This window comes from Protomyctophum bolini, assembly GCF_963924005.1.
Source record: "Protomyctophum bolini genome assembly, chromosome: 9".
Taxonomy (NCBI): domain Eukaryota; kingdom Metazoa; phylum Chordata; class Actinopteri; order Myctophiformes; family Myctophidae; genus Protomyctophum; species Protomyctophum bolini.
Window position 1 is genome coordinate 39,271,536 of NC_137870.1, and position 19,336 is coordinate 39,290,871.

Below are 19,336 nucleotides of genomic sequence, written 5' to 3' on the forward strand. Positions count from 1 at the left end.
CTACAGCAGGAAATAAATAAGACCAGCAAAGCAAAACGGTACAGTATTATTTAACAACTTTTATAAACGTTGGTATTTCTTTGGTTAAATTAAGCGTTATAAAAAGCTCTATATTGTGATAGTACTCATAGAGTACGTGTTCGATTCTTTTTTCTTTTAGGCTGAATATGAAGTATGCGAAGGTACATTTTAGATTCATTGTAAGCAGCAGTGTACAGTACAGTATCAACTGCTGTTCCGAGTGTGTGTGTGTGTGTGTGTGTGTGCGTGTGTGTGTGCGCGTGTGTTCACATGATAAACAATAAAAATGTGATGGCATCGTGACTACGAGCTGTGCGGCCTCTGTCCTTTCTCAGTCAAAGTTTTATCTCCTGCGGTCAGCACCTCCCCACTACTGGTGTGCGCTCCTACCTTTCTGTTTGTTCGATTACTCATGATAAACACAACACAACATAACATAACATATATAACAAACATCACATAATGAATAAAATTGCGGTATCGCAATATTATAACACATGGCTGTGAGTTTGTCGATCGGTGGAAGCTTTACAGACCTGGACTTTGCTCAACCATATGGGGTTTTTAAGTGCTGTGGTTCTGTCCCTTCCATCCAGTGTGAGCAGCAGCAGCAGCATCATCATGTCCTCCCTGGACGGAGCTCTGCGGTGGAGGGAGGACGGAGGCTTGAAGCCGGTGGACGTGGAGACGCAGCGGATCCGCTCAGAGCTGCTGACCACAGAGAGCCAGAGGCTCATACGGGAGAGTGACCGGGTCTCCAAACGCATGCAGCAGGACGCCAACAAGAAACTGGGTAAGAAGTTTGTTACGGTTCATGTGTAACATGTTGTTATATACCCTGTATGATATGTAATATAACGATGCAAAGCTCTGTTTACAAAATGCTGTACCCCCACTAACTGTTTACAGTATATACTGTTTCTCACGCCAACAAAGCTCATTTTGAATTGAATTGAATTGTAACAACTCATTCTATTCATCAATATTAACATTAGCCATCTAATTAAAAGGATGTCGATCTACCTATCTATTATCCTGCCTTTGTAGAGCTAGTGCAAAGAGCCAACATTTAATTTGACCATGCAGGTTTAAAGTGCCACATTCAAGCATTTTTCATTTGTTTGGTAAAATGACAAAATATGTCCCATCAAATGAAACATTTTTCCAAAAATGTTATTTTCTTCTGAGCAATTGTACAAAACTGCAAATCCTTGCCACAATAAGTGCCACATTTTCCAAAACAATAAATACAAAGAGTGCCCAGTCATGTGCAGCGTCCAGTCTTCATGTTCATCGCTGTGGTTCAGCTCAGAGGGACCGAGAGGTCCAGTTCCTGAGACGAGAGCTGGAGCAGAAGCTGAAGGAGGTGATCGAGGAGACCGACGTGCTGCTCTCCTACCGGAGACGCGTGGAGATGAGCCTGGAGGCGTGTAAGGAACCGCTGACCGCCACCGTGACCTGTCTGGACCAGAGGTGAGGCCACATCACTCACACCTTTCCATCTAGCATTATACACAACATTGATGCATGCTCGATGTAAGCAAGATGTTAAGTGTCATGGCCGCCCCCAATGCATTTCCAATGGGAGTCACATGGTTTGATACAACATTTTGGACCACAAGCTGTGTTTCGGCTGTGTTTCGACTGCCCCCCCTCCCCCTCATACAACACAAATGTTGTGTCAAACCATGTGACTCCCATTGGAAATGCATTGCGAGCTTCCATCAGCTATACATCTCATACAACAAGCATACTGTACATCAGTCTGTTGTAAAGGTGTGAGTGAGGCCTAAAACATAGCAGTGGTGGAAAGTAACTAAGTAGATTTACTTAAGTACCGTAGCCTACTTAAGTACAATTTTGAGGTATTTGTAGTAGTGTGTTTGAAAACTTTTGTTACTATAGTTACTTCTGTAGATTGATTATTATTACAAAACGCACATTAACCACTTAATGCCCTATCTGCATTACAGCCATTTGAAAATAACCAATTTACAAGCTCACAATACGTCACTATGTGACACATTGTGGGTGTGTAGCACTTTTTGCCATGCTGGTTTAAACTTTAAATCTTGTACGGGAAAATGACTCTTTGTTTTGTGTGTTCTGCAGCAGTTACATGGAATGGTTAGCCTGCCTCCAGTGTGTGTGTGTGTTTTGTGTTTGTTGCAGATTGAAGCGAGTACCAGTGGATCGGGTGCAGGACGAGGTAGAGAGACAGCTGCTACAGGAGAGAGAGGTCATAGAGGGCGTGGCTTCTCTGCTGCAGCGCACGCTGGAGCAGATCAACGAACAGCTACGGTAGGTTTCTGGAATAGTGCAAAATGATATCATAAATGTGCACTAAATAGATATTATACTTATTCTGTAAAAAAGGCATTGCCTGTGAAAGTGGTTGATCTCAGAGAAGTCCAAGTTACTCGCAGTTAAAAGCCTCCCTGTAATGGAGTAGTGTTTTGGACCGCCGTTTGGGATTGTGTGTGTTGTGACCATGTGTGTGTTTTGTGTACATGTGTGTGTTTGTGTACATGCTTGTGCTTGTGTACATGTGTGTGTTTTGTGAACACATGTGTGTGTGTGTGTGTGTGTGTGTGTGTGTACATGTGTGTGTTTGTGTACATGTGTGTGTTTTGTGTACATGCGTGTGTTTGTGTACATGTGTGTTTTGTGAACACGTGTGTGTGTGTGTGTGTGTTTGTGTACATGTGTGTGTTTTGTGTATGTGTGTGTTTGTGTACATGTGTGTGTTTGGTGTACATGTGTGTGTCAGTCTGAACCGCTCAGCCAGGTACCACGTGGAGAAGGATCTGAAGGATAAGTTCACCGCTCAGTGCATCGATGACTGCTGTTCCCTGATGAGAAACCATTCCACTGGCAGCGAGCACAAGTCCAAGCACCCTGACGTGACTGACGTCATTCTACCAAGGTCAAATACTTACATAAATCATTTAGTAGTACATGTCATATTATGATTATTTCTAATTGAGCAAAAAATAATAATCATATATAATTACGATCGTTCACAGCATGGTGATAATTCCGGAAGAGTGGGAGAGTTTCTCAGGCATCAACATGTCCAAGGTGGAGCGGGAGAAGGTCAACTCCGTGTCACTGCGGGCGCTGGTGGACTCCCTGCTGGAGCAGACGGCCACAGACATGCAGAGACAGCTCCACGCCACCAGCTCAGCCTTCAGACTGGAGGTCCTGGAGACCAAGACCGTGAAGACGCAGATGGAGGAGCACCTGGACAAGGCACACATTACATAACTATTGGTCATATTCACAACATGGCAGCCATGGGCAATGGGCTCTATATACGTACACAGAATTACTCTTTCTACTTCCGGGCCCCTATATCCCTACTTCCTTCACAGGTGCTACCGATGATACTAATTAAGGCTATGTGCCATTTAGTGTACAGTGGTTTTCAAACCTTTTAATTTCAAGGACCCCCATAACTCTGAGTGTGTACGTACAGATCCATATCTCTCACCACTATAATGGGCTCAATGGGTTACGTCATATTATGTCGGTGTTGTCCCCCGGAACCACCGTTTTTACATAAACATACATAGTTATGTCATCAGCCAATCCCTGATTGGCAGAGCGACGCTACCAACATACTGACCCAATCCAATCGTTCGAGGAGCCACCGACATACACAGCAAGCTGCCAACCTGCGCTCTGTAACAACTTCAAGTAACAAGTCATTTGTTTCATTATGGAAACTGATTAATAACAATTCAATCATTGTCAATGGAGAAATGTATGATATCGTACCATGTATGATTTAACAATACCGTGTAGGTCCGAGACTAAAACGAGGCGAGAACTTCTGGGAACTCAGATTAGTCTGAGATAGACATGGTCGTATATTAAAATTGCCTAATGGGTGCACCACTGCTCTGATCTGCACCAAACTTTGCACTGACACTGTTCAGGGTCTGCCATGACAATATAGTCGCATCACACCAGGGGCCTTGTGTGACCTCCTGGTGGACTTTGGTAAAACTTTGTTCAGGGGCAGTACTGTACAACAGTGTTGGTACAACACCAGCGTACTACTTCGCCCAGGTATGACAGTCTCATCTCTGATCTCTCCCGCTCCCTCCTTCACAGATTCTGGCTGAACTTGGCAGCCAGGAGAAGAACATGGAGTCTCTGCAGACGGCCGTCGATGAGGAGCAGAAACCGCTGCAGGTTGCCCAGGCCCGGCTGTATGCCCGCGGCAGGAGACCCGGCACAGAGCTGTGCCACGACCCGGCACAGAGCCGCCTGCTCTCCGAGGTCCAGCAGCTCACCAACCACATCGACAGGTGAGGAACAGCACGCTTTCTGTTCTAGTGACAAAGGAATAGAGTCAGATCCGTTTGGAAAGTTAACCTCAATCAAAAGTGGTGAAAGACAAGGAGAGGTCTTTTTTTATTAGCCACGTTAAAAGTATAATTTGGATTGGATAGACCAGTGGTTCTCAAACATTTTCAAAGTCAAGGACCCCCAAACTCAAATGTAAATGGCCCTGGACTCCCATCTGAAATTGCTACAGAAGGAGATTTGTGTTGTGAAAATGTATCGAAGTTACTTTTCAGGATTCCAATTCAAAAATAGCTTCGAATCGTGCCACATTCTCAGCTTGTAGATTGTAAGCTTTAATGCTTTTGTGTGACACTGTAGTATGACCATGTAGGCCAGTAATTTACGGATTTACTTAAAACATAAGAGGAATAGGAAAAATTGACACTGACTGTAGGAGCCATTAGAAGAGAGGCATTATTTGTATTATTATTATTACCAGTATTATTTGCGACCACCTGGTGGCGGGCTTTAGAAACACAGATGATAGAAGGTGAGCACTTATAAAGGTGACACACAGGGGCACTAGGCAGGAACTAGACACAGGGTATGGTGGGAGCACACCGTTCTTACCAGCTTACCGTACAGCTTACCATGCAGCCAGCAGCCGAAATAACAGGATAATCGCTCTACGACTGGACATCCATCATTCATGTTTCTGTGTGCACTGCTGCGTACGACCACTTTCACCACCTGTGAAGTAATGGGCAACAAAATCTGAAGGGAAGGATTGCCATTACACTGACAATATGCATTCTAATCCCCGTCACTACAGAATGCGTGAAGCTTTGCTCCAGTCTGAGACGGAGCAGAAGAAGCTGATTCGCTGCCAGTTGAACCTGCAGGAGAACATTGATATCAAGGCCAACTCTCTGTACATCGATGAGGTCATCTGTGCCCAGCTGAGAGAACCCATCAACATACACCGCTTCTGATTGGACAGAACCCGTCTTGGCGTCTTCATACACAGCTTCTGATTGGACAGAACACATTGTCATATGGCAATAAAGAAATGCAGTTCCACCGCATGTACCGTTTTTGTTTTCATGATTTTCATCCGTTTAAATGAGTTCCATGTTAGGCCTGCATAGTGCACAGTATATTGTCTCAGCATTAACGTCGCAATGTACACACAATCACAATGTACACGACTGTTTAGTACAGTAGTGACAGGACACAAAGCATATCTAAGATCAATAAAACATTAAGTCTTGATTGAAAACTTACTGTAGTTTGGAATTAAGTGTAGTTCCAAACAATCCTCATAAAAGAGTGTTATGTTAGAAGCAGTGCGATACATGAGCCATGTACGTTTGTAACAACTGGGAGCCTATGTTAACCCATTCTGACCTGAGATCAGATTCATACGAGGTTTCCACTGGACACACACTGGTCTGATTAACCCATTCTGACCTGAGATCAGATTCTAAAAATGTCAGTCGTTCTTCGAATTTTTCAAAAATAGCAGACCTACAAGCTCGTATCGCGCCACTCGGTGGCGCGATATGAGCTTGTAGATCTGCTATTTTTCAATAGCTAAAGCATAACATGATGCCAACACCAAAATGGGTGCCCGGTCAGAATGGGTTAACAGCATAAGTTTGTGCATGGTCTTTGTGAGGGTACCTCCCATGGAGAGAACATGCAAACTCCACACAAAAACATATTTTGGGGGGGTTCGTGGCACAAAACCTTGATGGCGGTCCGTACGCTAATGCACATCAATTTGGTGGTCCTTGACATGAGACACCGTTGAGCGATGGAAGTTCTATTTGTAAACTCCGTTATGGGAGTCCTTAAAGTGTGGAAAAATACTGCCCTATTGCCTTCAGCCGCAGGTTGGAACACACAGCTATATGGAAGAAGGGACTCATTTATCAGGTTTGATTGTAACTGATGGGGATTTTAGCCATTTGTGACTGGAAGCCTTTTTATTAGTACGGTGTTGCATTTTTCAAACAGCAGAAGGTATAAGTTAACAATGACATGACAGGAAAAATTATCATTTATTTGTATTTTTTGTATATAATTCTTCAACGGGGTATGACATTTATACACTCTCCTCTCCGCGGATCTGGAGTGGAAGCACGCCAACCATCCAATCAGAAATCCCCACCACACACAGTAGAACATTAGCAGTCTTCTATGTCCATTGTTATTTACGTAACATGTAAATAACATTTAACCACTTAAACTCTATAGTCTATCATCACTGTCGAGCAGAAGCTTGTAATTCTACATGTAATTGTTTAGATGGGTTATGTTTGCAAAGTATAAATTAAAACCAATACTTGCCTATAATGACATGCCCACAAATAGTGATGCCAGTCTTGAAAGGAGAATACTGGACTAGCAGTTTTCTTTCCTTAATCTGATGTCATTTTATCCTACAAGTGGTACCGGTGAAAGATTTCATAACTCCCTGTGACAATGTTCCTCCCGAGACCACAGTAGCTCAGAGCGTGTTGCGCTGGGGTTTTGCAGTAAAAACCGCTTATTTTGAGCGCTCGAAAATTAACGGAGACTTTGGATGAAATCTCGTTTTGAAAGACGTCCGGAAGTACAAACTCCGAGGAGTATTTAATCTACCGAAAATAATAATTTTAGAGCGATCAAAATAAGCGATTTACCGCAAAATCCCAACCCACGCTGGGAGCTGCAGTGGCCTCGGGATGGAGTCGTGCCATTTTTCACTGCACCACTCGCTCTGGGATAGATTCAGATTAAAAGGTAAGAAAACGGCTAGTCTGGAATTCTCCATTAAAGCGTCTGTGGGTTTTCTTTATATATATTTAACCAATGAATAGTAAACGGACTTGGACAAGCAAGGTTTCCACCCGACGGCAACGATACACTTGGGCCCCCTCTAATTTCCCCTTTACGACAAATCTTTTCACCAAAAATAGCCGATCTACAAGCTCACACAAGGTGTTGAGAGCTTATACATTGGCCATTTTCACAGTCTTTTTTTGCCTAGTCTCGCAAGCCAGACTGATGCCTCCCACAATTTTCAAATACTTCCGTCATACTGTCTAAAGCATTTAAGCTCTGAAAATTTGTCCCAATATAAATAAAAATAAACGAAGCATATATAGCTTGCTGCTTTTCAGGAAAAAAAGGATTACAACATAAAATGCATATTCATATTTTAAAATATATTTTTGTGACCAGAAATAACCGTTCTCGGATTTCGGGAGGTGCCAGTTCCAAACTCTATATAACATTCAGAGATTGTGGATTAGTTGTCTGGCTTACACGATACTAGAACTTGCCCAGAATAAGGACACTAGAGAGTAGGGATGCCCTCATTGCTTTAAGTTAACCATCCACACACCACCACTAGGGTATGAGCTGACCAGTGTCAGCAGGCATACCGGTCTGTAGATGGATTTAAACTGAGATACATTCAGCCTCTCCAAATGTCCAACATTGGTGGTTGAGAAGGGGACATTCAGCCTCTCTAAATGTCCAATATTGGTGTGGTTGACAAGGGGACATTCAGCCTCTCCAAATGTCCAACATTGGTGTGGTTGAGAAGGGGACATTCAGCCTCTCTAAATGTCCAATATTGGTGTGGTTGACAAGGGGACATTCAGCCTCTCTAGATGTCCAACATTGGTGTGGTTGACAAGGGGACATTCAGCCTCTCCAAATGTCCAACATTGGGGTGGTTGACAAGGGGACATTCAGCCTCTCCAAATGTCCAACATTGGTGTGGTTGACAAGGGGACAGTTAGTCTCTCCAAATGTCCAACATTGGTGTGGTTGACAAGGGGACATCCAGCCTCTCCAAATGTCCAACATTGGTGTGGTTGACAAGGGGACATTCAGCCTCTCCAAATGTCCAACATTGGTGTGGTTGACAAGGGGACATCCAGCCTCTCCAAATGTCCAACATTGGTGTGGTTGACAAGGGGACATTCAGCCTCTCCAAATGTCCAACATTGGGGTGGTTGACAAGGGGACAGTTAGCCTCTCCAAATGTCCAACATTGGTGTGGTTGACAAGGGGACATTCAGCCTCTCCAAATGTCCAACATTGGTGTGGTTGACAAGGGGACATTCAGCCTCTCCAAATGTCCAACATTGGTGTGGTTGACAAGGGGACATTCAGCCTCTCCAAATGTCCAACATTGGTGTGGTTGACAAGGGGACATTCAGCCTCTCCAAATGTCCAACATTGTTGTGGTTGACAAGGGGACATTCAGCCTCTCCAAATGTCCAACATTGGTGTGGTTGACAAGGGGACATTCAGCCTCTCCAAATGTCCAACATTGTTGTGGTTGACAAGGGGACATTCAGCCTCTCCAAATGTCCACCCCAGCAGTGTTCCAGCGAGGTACAGAAGACTGACCCCTCAACATGTGTCAGAGTAGTACTGTATGTCCAGAGAGAGAGAGGGAGGGAGTGGGTGGGGGGGATGCTGGGATCTCAAGTTCCTCCATGTCTGATTGCTTTGTCTCATATTATGTAAAGTTATATACGGCCGGGTGTCGAGTCATTTGTGGTCAGAGTGGGGTCGGGCTGTGGCTGTGCCGATTGGCCAGGTCGCGGGGAACTGCCGATTGGCCCGGAAAGGCCGCTCGACCGATCACAGGTAGCCCTCCTTGCGGAACTGTTCTTGCAGGATGTCGCGGTATTCGTCGAAACCGCCTTCGATTCGTCTCACCTTTCCATGCTCGCAGACCCACAGCTCATGACACACCATGCGAATCAGCCGCTCGTCATGGGAAACCAGCACCACGCCCCCCTGGGAGACAAGGGGGAGGAGTTAGAAGAACTCAGCAGGGATGAAACGGGTCAATAATATATCGTCTTTGTCGGGCAGAAACCTTTCATCTCAAAATTAAAACGTTTTGTGTTTTTTCCCCCCGTAAATTAAGGTCATACATGATATACTACAGCGTCACACAAAAGCAACAAAAATAGCACAAGCTCTACAAGCTCAAACCAAACTATTTATTGTATTGTTAGTTTGTTGTTTTTGCTGACGACAGGGAGGACCTGTAGCAGCTTGTAGAGGTGGTAAATGAGGAAATGAGGAAACTAAAATGCAAAGAAGCGGCATGCTTTGAGCTTGTAGATCTGCTATTTAGCCGTTTTTGAATTTGAATCCTGAAAATTAACAGTTTTTGACTTATGTTTCCACCCGACAGAGACAATATATTACAACTGCATTATATACTGTACATACATTGTGTGTCAATGCCTTTTTTATGACTCAATATTGTCATTAACTTTGGCATGTCAAAGCAGAAGCCACATCTATTAATTTTCGTTCGTTTTTTTTTACCTTGTACTTGTTGAGCGATTTGGCCAGAGCCTCAATGGTTTCCATGTCCAGATGGTTGGTGGGCTCATCTAGAATGTAGAAGTTTGGACTGACATATGGACAGACAGACAGACAGACAGACAGACAGACAGACGGACGGACAGAGACACAGACGGACGGACGGACAGACAGACAGGCATATTCAAACATTTGGTCCCAGACTCAGTTCCTCATAGATTAATTCCAGGGCAGTGTTTATGTTGTTTACCAGGGCAGAGTTGTGTTGTGTTTTGTGTCGTTTACCAGGGCATGGTCATCTGAGCGAAGGCCACTCTGCTCTTCTGTCCTCCAGACAGGCTAGCAACGGGTCGCGTGGCCAACTCCCCCGTTATGCCATAACCTCCTAACTGATGCCTGTACTCCTCCTCGTTTCTGCCTGCAAGAGACACGTTTCACATGGATTCATGTCCAACTTCATCTTTCTTCAGAACATTACATTCATACCATTAACCGCTTAAACTCTCCGTTCTTAGTGAAACGGAGTTGCAACCCTTTTTTTCCATCCAAAATAGACAAATTATTTGTGAGCTTGTAGATCGGCAATTTTTTTTGTTCTGTTCCCGTCCAGAATATGGATGCTGGGTGTTATTAAATATTATTCTGTAAAACTTCATAAGCAAGGCTGCAGACCTCTCGTCATAGTTGGTGCTGAGAAAATCTTGTGAGATCAAATTATTCATACTTTGCATCATTAATAATAAGGTTATTAAAGGCTTTAATGGTTTAAAGCCTGGGCTATTAATTGTTTCACAAAAAAATTGGAAAAAGATCCATCTATTCACACAAAACAAAATCTATTCACACAAAACAGTACAATCCCCACTGTTAAATATAAGGAAGGCACCCAATTCAGTGCAATAATATGACAAGAGAAGAGGAGGTTGAGTTAGCGTTACCAGGGAACTTGTTGAGGAGTAGTTCTATAGAGCAGACGTTGAGATCCAGCTGGTCTACGTGATGTTGACTGAAATAGCCGATCTTCAGATTCCTAGAGGACACATGAAGAGTTAAAGATTCATAAGGGTCCGTTTAGTTACCAACTCTTCATCAATAAGCCGGCGACCACCTGGAACCCCCTCAAGTACCACTGGTGGTCCCTGGACCACTGGTTGAGAACCACTGACACACAACACATTACACTACATACAGCAGATGTACAAGCTCACACAGTGCGTCACTTCATTGTACATCTGTTATTTTGGAACGCGTTTTGGGGGTCTGCGCTGCGGCACTCAATTTGAGGGTCCTTGGCAGGAATTATTTTTGAGAACTACCGAAGTTACAAGACATTTTGCAGAATGGGCCTCAGGTCTAACTGGGTTAAAACAACATGTCGCCTCCCGTCCCCTCAGGCCTGCTTGGTCCCGGTGGTCCCCAGGACCATCCTGGGGTAACAGGGACTTCTCAGGTTCAACCCCCTTTCTACCAAACATCAAAAATGAAAATTTAGTTTCCTATAGTATATAGTAATTATTATAGAGCTATTTAACAGTTATTTAAACATATATATATATATGCATCACTTACTGCACTTTCAACTGAAGAACAATGACAGTAAGGTACAGCACACATGACTGTAATTTACATGTCGTCTCTGTAGAGTGGAAACAGCGACGATATTAGACAGTGAAGTAAACATACCTGTGGGAATGTCTCATTCCGTTAACTGGTGTGAGTTCTCCCATCAACAGCTTGAGGACGGTGGTTTTACCTGCACCATTCTCCCCAACCTTAACACACACACACACACACACACACACAAATCCCCAATTAATGGGGAATCCCATTGTCGTCGTCCCCGTATGTGTGGTTAACCTATGTGCAATGTCCGTATGTGTGGGTAACCTATGTGTGGATAATGAGCAGCATATAATGAGTACCAGTAGGGGCGCTGTTGTGCCATGCAGAAACAGAGAGAGAGACAGTGCTGCACTGTTGCCTGCTAATGAGAGAGAGAGAGGAGGAGCTGAGTGTCCTGGTCTGTGTGTGTGTGTGTGTGTGTGTGTGTGTGTGTGTGTCTGTCTTACTATACATATGCGTGACTCGAGGTCAGCGGAGACGTTCAGTCCCTGGAACAGCACTTTATCAGGATTGTAATAAAACTCCACTTCATCCAACTGCAGGATGGGAGGAGACAGCTTCTCAAAGTTATCCGGAAACCTGCAAAACAAAACCCACACGGACACACAGTTCTCAAACCCACACATTGATAACCTATATTTAGCTGCGGACCTCCATCTGAAAATGATTTGTGTCATGGACCCCCATAAGAGAAAATGAAATTATTCAAAAGTTTTTTTTTCAAAACAATTTTAAAATAGCAGATGTACAAGCTTGCTTGTACATGCCCGTGGGGGTCCCAGGACCCCACTTTGAGAACCAATGTTAACTTCCCAACCTATAATAGATCAACCCATCTTGAAAATCGTTCAGTCCACCAATCTGACGTATTGACAATTGTCCACAATTACCTTGGGCTTTGAGGAAAATCTGCAAAACCCTCATGTGTTTTTATTGTTTTAAACATAATATTGGTAGTACTATTCGATGTCTCATACACCAGTATCTGAATTAAAATAACAGTGAAGTTACTCACTTTAAAGTCACTTCGATTTCCTTCTCAAGAGGTTGGAGTGGAGGCCTACACACACACACACACACACACACACACACACACACACAGTGACTGGAGGAAATGACAACTCTGCTGTAGTTGTGCAATAAATTACAATGAGCATAAGTGGTTAAGTAATCAGTTAAATACTAATTAGGTTAACTGTGATCACACCAGCATATCGTCTGTTGGGTAGAAACCTGTCCAAAACTGTTACTTTCAGTATTCAAATTAAAAAATGTCAACAGTAACACTTCTACAAGGAAAAAAAGTCTGCTACTTTTGTGTTACACTGTAGTATGATCAAGCAATCATTTTACAAAAAAAAAAAGGAAAGAATATGCAGATACGGTTTCTGCCGGATAACAATATTTAACAAGGTGCACTTTAACAAAATGTTGTGGTTTACTCACAGTCGCTCCAGCAGTTTGAGTTTACTCTGAACCTGAGCTGCTCTGTTGGCATTGTACCGGAACCGGTCGATGAACACCTGAAAACACATTATTATTATTATTACTATTATTACCAATACCATTATTACTCCTGTACCAGAAACCTGTCAATAGACAAATGGCTACCATGCAGACATCTTGAGTCACACCTTCTCATGTTTTTGTTACTTGGATTTGTTTTCTTGACCACAATACTATACTAATACACTAACTATTATTATTAGTTTAAAAACCTTCAATGTACAGATTGCCATTCTGATAGTCTATTGTTTAGACCGATGCTCTGAATGTGATTACTTTACGTATTGTAAGCCACTCTGGAAGAGTGACTTACATGCCTAAAATGTGTCAGGGCTCAGGGGTAGAGTGGCCGCTTGGGAACCAGAAGGTTCCCATCTTGATACTGGGCTCCCCCAGAGTTAGTGCCATGTAAAACACCTTGGATAAAATCCACCATTTATTTTTTATTGTAAATTGTAGGCAACAGTACCTGTATGTGTTCTCTGTATTGAACCTGAGCCTCGTACTCTCTGATCTGGTTCTTCTGTCGGTCTTCTTTGGTCTTGACAAAGTTCTCGTAGTTGCCGCGGTAACTTTCCAGTCGCTGGGAGTGCAGGTGGACGATGTCCGTGACCACGGCGTTGAGGAAGTTACGGTCGTGGGACACGACCAGGATGGTCTTAGACCATGTCTGTCCACACAACACACACGTTAAAACTAAAGACAAGACAGTAGGGACCGCTCAAACAGTGTGACAGAGAGACAGACAGTAGGGCAGCTGAGAGACAGTGTAGGAGAGACAGACAGGAGGACAGTGTAGGAGAGACAGACAGGAGGAAGGCTGAGAGAAAGAGAGAGAGAGAGACAGAGAGAGTGTAGGAGTGACAGACAGTAGGAAAGCTGAGAGGGAGACAGTGTAGTAGGTATTTAACAGTGTTCCCCACCATTTACATCAACACCGATAACACTGAATAGCCTACTTTAATTACTCGCATAAATATATTGGGGCGGCTGTGGCGCAGGTCGTCCAATTCGAAGTTCGAATCCCGGCTCCTCCTGTCCACATGTCGAAGTGTCCTTGGGCAAGACACTGAACCCTACATTGCCTCCAATGAGTCGGTCGGTGTGAGCTCGCCACCGTTGGTGTGTGAATGTGGGAATCGAGGACGCTGGCGTCGACTGTTCACCGCTTCACCTCCCAATGTATGAATGAACGAACCATTGTAAAGCTTGTTGAGCACTTGGAAAAGCTCTATAAAATGCAATGTCTTAATAATAGACATGCCTGGCAATGATCGAGAAACAGAAACTAAACCACGGCGCACTTCTAAGAGGAGATACACAAGCTAGCAGAACGTGCTTCAGCTCCAACAGCCTTCATCAGTGTTGATCAAGACGCCAACAGGAAATCACTACAAGATGAATTGAGAGCACATCGTTGCTACAGGTTACTGTGAGTAAATAAAGCACTCACCGTACTACTAAGTAAGCTCACCTTACTAAGTTCAATGCAGCTTTTCACTCAACTTTGGTTTGGAAGCCCCCTCTCAATCGCAACCCCCAAGTAAGTATAGCCTAAGTGAAAGTGAAATCTGAGACGTATCTGCACGGGCAGCCTTGTTGCTCAGACGGCCACGCAGCACTTCTCTTCATAATCGACAACAGCCACTATGGAGTTGGGAGGAGCGTTAGACCGGGGTCTCCTCGGCCCTCGCATGCTCCAAATAATTCCACATTTCCCACAAATCTTCCTCAGTATTCTGGATATTATAGCCACTTTCTGCAGCCTTAAGTGGTGGAACGTCATTTTCGTCATCATCACTTTCGGCCCCTCATCCCCCCCACCCTTTTTTTCTTTCTTTTTTCTTTTTTTCATGGCGCTAGAGAGGCCAGTCAAGCTTCTATTCTAGTAATAATAATTGTACCACCTGTTAATTTAACTAAAGTATTGATAACCTGCTCATAGGGTACACGAGAAAATAAATAGTCGGTGTGCTCCACACACACACACACACACACCGGTAAAACCAGAAACACTGACTACTAGTGAAGACATGCCTACAGTGTAGGAGAAAGATGGGTAGGTGGTAGGAAAGATGACAGTGTAGGAGAGAGACAGTGGGAGGGCTGAGCGAAAGAGTGTATACGAGAGGCTATTATTAAACAAACCTGTAAATAGTTCTCCAACCACAGAATGGCTCTGACATCCAACATGTTGGTAGGCTCTGGAACACACGACACATACATGATAAGACTCTAAGACCAATTACAAATAGCACTTAGTGGAACATCAACAGAATCAGATCACCCATTCACACCTTGGTGTGGAGGAAACCATGCAAGGCAGTCATTTTGGCTTACAAAACAGCCGGGAGGAGAAGGGAATCGAACCGGGAACCGTCTGATTCCAAGACGACTGCCCTATCTCCTGAACTCCTGTCTCTAAGGACCCACTACTACTACTAACCTATCATCATAATACTAATATATAACACTGATACAGTATCAGGTATACAATACAAATGGTACATCATACCACATAATACTAATACAGTAACAGGTAGTTAAGTAATATTATATACATGTAGTATTTACTGTTTACTCACCATCAAGTAACAGGAGATCAGGTCTAATAAAGAAATAACAATAAATAAATGCTGTTAGATCCAATCGGTTTAAGGTATCAGTCAGTGTATTACACACATCTACATGTAACATGTTTATTTATTTATACGCGAGATTAATTAACGCTAATTTAAAGATAAAATTGGCAATGTTAGTTAATGAGTATCTTACTCTGATTCTTCATACATTAACTGATATCAGAGCACTCTATGATGTCAACACCCGAGCTCTCTAAAATCAGATCAAATTCACGAATGCACCCTACATGTATATATGAGCCTTATTTTCATCTTGTGAAGAAATGTGAAGAGAGTTTATTTGGATTCAAACAAATGAACATTTGAAGTACAACGTGCATGTACAGCTTTTCGGCAAAGTTCAAATATTTAAGTGCATAACATATCCATCCATCTTCAACCGCTTATCCGTAGTCAAAATTAAATTACTCGGCACGTCAGTCGCTCCAGTCTGAAAGGCCCCAGGGGTCCTTGAGGGGTCCCCAGTTAAAGTAACTAAATACAGCGTCACAATAATTCAACCATTATCACAATCATTTCAAAAATATGAAAAGTTTTGAATAATTTTGATTTATTTGTAACATAAAATAAAGAAAAATAGCCAGTGCTTCAAGAGAGACTCACCGTGCAAAGAGAGCTCTTGCCAACGCTAACCTCATCCTCCAGCCTCCAGAAAACTCCCTGACACACACACACACACACACACACACACACACACACACACACAGAGTTGATTAATATATAGGAAATTATTATGGACAGTGGTACCCAAAAGCGGTGCGCCACTGCGCATGAGTCGTCAAAACGTTTGGTGCGCTGTAGATCAAAGGCATGCAAGCTCATTTGCACACCAACAGCTGAGAGACAGGGATTTGGAGAATGCTGACAGGCATTCAAAAGGAACTCAAATGAGACGTTAACATCCTGTAAATAGACTCAGAAATAAAACTAGTGTTGACTAATCATCACAAGAAGCTCTTATTTTGATGAGGAAGTCAGATTACAGGAAGTCCGTTTCAGTTGTAAACAAGCTATGATGACAAGCTACAATGACAACGGAAAGGGAAAGTTATTGTGAACTCAGCTGTAAACCAGTTAGCGACCATAATATGAAAACTATCTGTCATTTAAGCAATGCAGGTTACACACGCTGGAATTAAACATGGAAGATAAAGGGAGGCATAAATATGATTGAGCTTGCACACAAAACAACACCTCCAACACAGTTGATGCTCATTCAAACTTACTTGGTGGTTTGCTTTTGCATCTTGGGAGAAAAGCCCAGACCTGACAGGATAATTGCCGCTCTGTTTGTGTGAGACAGAAACACAGGAAGAAAAATGAGTCAAGACACAAATTATGAAGAAAGATAATAAGTGGTTATTAGTGGTTGTCATAGTTACCTAGCAGGAGCCTTATCTGCTTCTATTTCCTCCAGCTTGGCATAAACCTCAGTCAGTCGAAGGCTCTCCGTCCCTTCAGCACTACCACATGAACACACACAATGATTATGCATATCTACAGCACTTTTATGCACTTTTTAAGAGTGCATGAAATGGCATTTCAGTGCCACTTTAACGTTAACGCACCTTCCGTTGGCGATGCGAATGTTCAGCTGCTTCTCTTCGCTCAGTAGCCCCTCCCTCACCGTGTCGCTCTCCAGCACGCTGTTCAGTGCCTCCGTCTCGTCCCCGGCGACCTCCTGCTCCACGTGCAGGATGGAGATGTGGGCGGGGACACGCAGGCTGCGATTGGCCAGCATCTTCAGCAGGGTCGTCTTACCCAGCCCATTCCGACCTATCAGGCCGTAGCGCCGGCCCGTTGCCAGGCTTAGCTCCGCCCCTTGCAGGAGGGACCTGGATTTAGAGTTCAAAATGGAAAATATTAATCTTTATTCATTGAGCAATACCAAAACGTATTGATCCAATATGATGAAGTGGAATCCGTGGAAGTGTGAGGCGGCTTGATGTACTGTACAAACACATCCTCCGTTAAATCAAGACAGGGAAGGTCGAGGTCACCACGGAAACTCAGACTCACCTCTCGCCGAAGGAAACGTCAAAGTTCTCGATTCGGATGTCGTAGCTACGATTCTTGCCCGATAGGTCGACTCGGGTGTCCTTCTTGTTGCTGGCCTGACTGGCCGATGCCTCCTCCAAAACCCTGAGGGAGGGGCGGAAAGACTACGTTTCAACAAGGAACGATCAATGTGCTTTAGTTTACAGGACATTTTAATTTAAGTTAAGTTTAAGTAGGTTTTAAGTTAGTTTAACACATATATCCATAATAGGAAAACACCAATTCAGAACACAGAGCAAAAGAAAACCGGAGAGGATATTGTTAAACACCACTTCATATGGATAAAAGCAACTATTCACTAGCTTGCCTGTGTGTGTTTGTGCATGTGTGCGCGACACTGCGCGTGTGTTTGCGTGTGCTGTGCGTGTGTGTGACCACTTACACAGGGGTGTTCGGCTTCAGTGAATCTTTCTCATTTCTCCTCCCCTGTTTGGCTTTTAGTTTGGCCTCTGCTTTCCCCAACTTCTTTGCATCCACAGTCTGCAAATAGACAGACAGAGAGAAAGAGACAGACAGAGACATGGAGCACAGTCTTGGTGAAAACAATAAATATTTTTTTAAGATTTCCCCTATAATTACATGCCCAATTGCAGTGGTTGTGGTTTGTTTATGCCAGGGACCGTCAGAAGACAAGATTTGAGTTAAAAAAAGCTAAATTATTCAAAAATGCTCAAACAAGCTTGCATAGTGAAGTGACGCATAGTGAGCTTGAAACCCCTTCAAAGACCCCTGGGGGTCCACGGACCCCTCTTTGAGACCAACGTAATATAGTATAGGGACAACAGGTTTAAAGATATGAGCTGAACAATAATAGTAATTACATTTTCCTGATAATACGTTAAGAGACATGTTTTGTAAATTGTTACCGTATTCTGTCCCCTCTTCACCATCCAAATGCCTGATTGGACATCTTGTTCCGCGGACACTGATGAGGAAAACATGTCATACTATAACCACACTGTACAAAACATATGACAAAAATCAATTGATACTGATAATTGACACCAAGACCAATATTGCTGGTGCTTAATGATCCATGGCATAGGCTGGCCTGCTACAGAATGTTTTGGCAGTATCGGCAGCTTTTCCGATACTGGGATAGGAACAACTCTGATTAGGACCCACTAGTACAGTATCAATAAGAGTAATGATAAGCTCAGAGACCAGAAGCCGGGTCCTCCTTACAGAACTGGGTCTCGATCCCCGTCCCTATTCATTAGTCACTATACACTAACTTAGATGATTCTGTGTGTGCGTGTGTACACATGCTTACTGTCTGGAGTAGAAATCTGTGACAGCTGGACAGGTGTATCCAGTTTGACCTGATGGTGAGATTTGCCACTACTGGTCCTGGTGAGACATCAACAACAACACATCACTCACTGCTACAAGTTATTTTTAATAATGTTGTATCGCACAATTTTGTAATGTAATTCTGGGCGCTACACTCCCTCTGCCAACCTGGGGAGAGCAACGGACTGACCTCATGCTTCCTTCAATGCATGAAGAGTCCAAACCGCTTCTTTTCATCCGACAGGGGGAAGTTTCCCCGGTTGGACGTAGCGCGTTATTCCAACTAGTTCCTTTCCCCTCAATCAGGCTGGCCAGAGGGAGGCAGTTTGGAGACCAGCATTACTGCATGTATTGTGAGGGTACTAACCCCAGGCAGGGCTTGACGCTTAGCATTTTTCCAAGTAGCACAAGTGCGACTAATCTAGTAGCACACAAATTATTTTAGGAGCACGATGAAAAGTTATCAAATAATGTGTTTTTGAGGGGCGCTAGCCCCTCCTATGTATACCGGTATACATAGATTTAGTCCCCACACATCTCATGATTTGCCA

At 43.6% G+C, this 19,336-nt stretch overlaps 2 protein-coding genes across 3 annotated transcripts in view; one reads left to right on the forward strand and one right to left on the reverse strand.

Annotated features, from left to right (window-relative positions):
• Nucleotides 1-174: 174 nt before the first annotated feature.
• On the forward strand, nt 175-5,309 carry tekt1 (tektin 1; the record flags this gene model as incomplete). The annotated part of the gene is made up of 8 exons (XM_080772066.1): nt 175-182; nt 618-814; nt 1,329-1,494; nt 2,194-2,322; nt 2,792-2,947; nt 3,048-3,273; nt 4,138-4,337; nt 5,150-5,309. The coding sequence occupies 8 exons, from the start codon at nt 175-177 to the stop codon at nt 5,307-5,309; spliced, it is 1,242 nt and encodes a 413-aa protein (XP_080628192.1).
• A 1,052-nt stretch (nt 5,310-6,361) lies between these two features.
• Nucleotides 6,362-19,336, reverse strand: part of abcf3 (ATP-binding cassette, sub-family F (GCN20), member 3) — a 17,090-nt gene continuing 4,115 nt past the window's right edge. Inside the window, exons 3-22 of one of the 2 annotated variants that reach the window (XR_013964637.1) lie at nt 18,766-18,842; nt 18,359-18,417; nt 17,875-17,972; nt 17,454-17,576; nt 17,003-17,269; nt 16,817-16,897; nt 16,661-16,720; nt 16,038-16,094; nt 15,378-15,400; nt 14,941-14,996; nt 13,262-13,462; nt 12,733-12,809; nt 12,302-12,346; nt 11,733-11,865; nt 11,347-11,435; nt 10,602-10,693; nt 9,949-10,081; nt 9,667-9,754; nt 7,803-9,123; nt 6,362-7,752 (exon numbers count right to left, since the gene is read on the reverse strand). Coding sequence is in view for 1 of the 2 variants with exons in the window: in XM_080772584.1 (XP_080628710.1) it covers nt 8,965-9,123; nt 9,667-9,754; nt 9,949-10,081; nt 10,602-10,693; nt 11,347-11,435; nt 11,733-11,865; nt 12,302-12,346; nt 12,733-12,809; nt 13,262-13,462; nt 14,941-14,996; nt 15,378-15,400; nt 16,038-16,094; nt 16,661-16,720; nt 16,817-16,897; nt 17,003-17,269; nt 17,454-17,576; nt 17,875-17,972; nt 18,359-18,417; nt 18,766-18,842 (1,918 nt within the window). In the remaining variant the exon portion in view is untranslated. Of the gene's footprint in view, nt 9,124-9,666; nt 9,755-9,948; nt 10,082-10,601; nt 10,694-11,346; nt 11,436-11,732; nt 11,866-12,301; nt 12,347-12,732; nt 12,810-13,261; nt 13,463-14,940; nt 14,997-15,377; nt 15,401-16,037; nt 16,095-16,660; nt 16,721-16,816; nt 16,898-17,002; nt 17,270-17,453; nt 17,577-17,874; nt 17,973-18,358; nt 18,418-18,765; nt 18,843-19,336 lie in introns of both variants that reach the window. The other variant, XM_080772584.1, reaches the window with a different exon arrangement.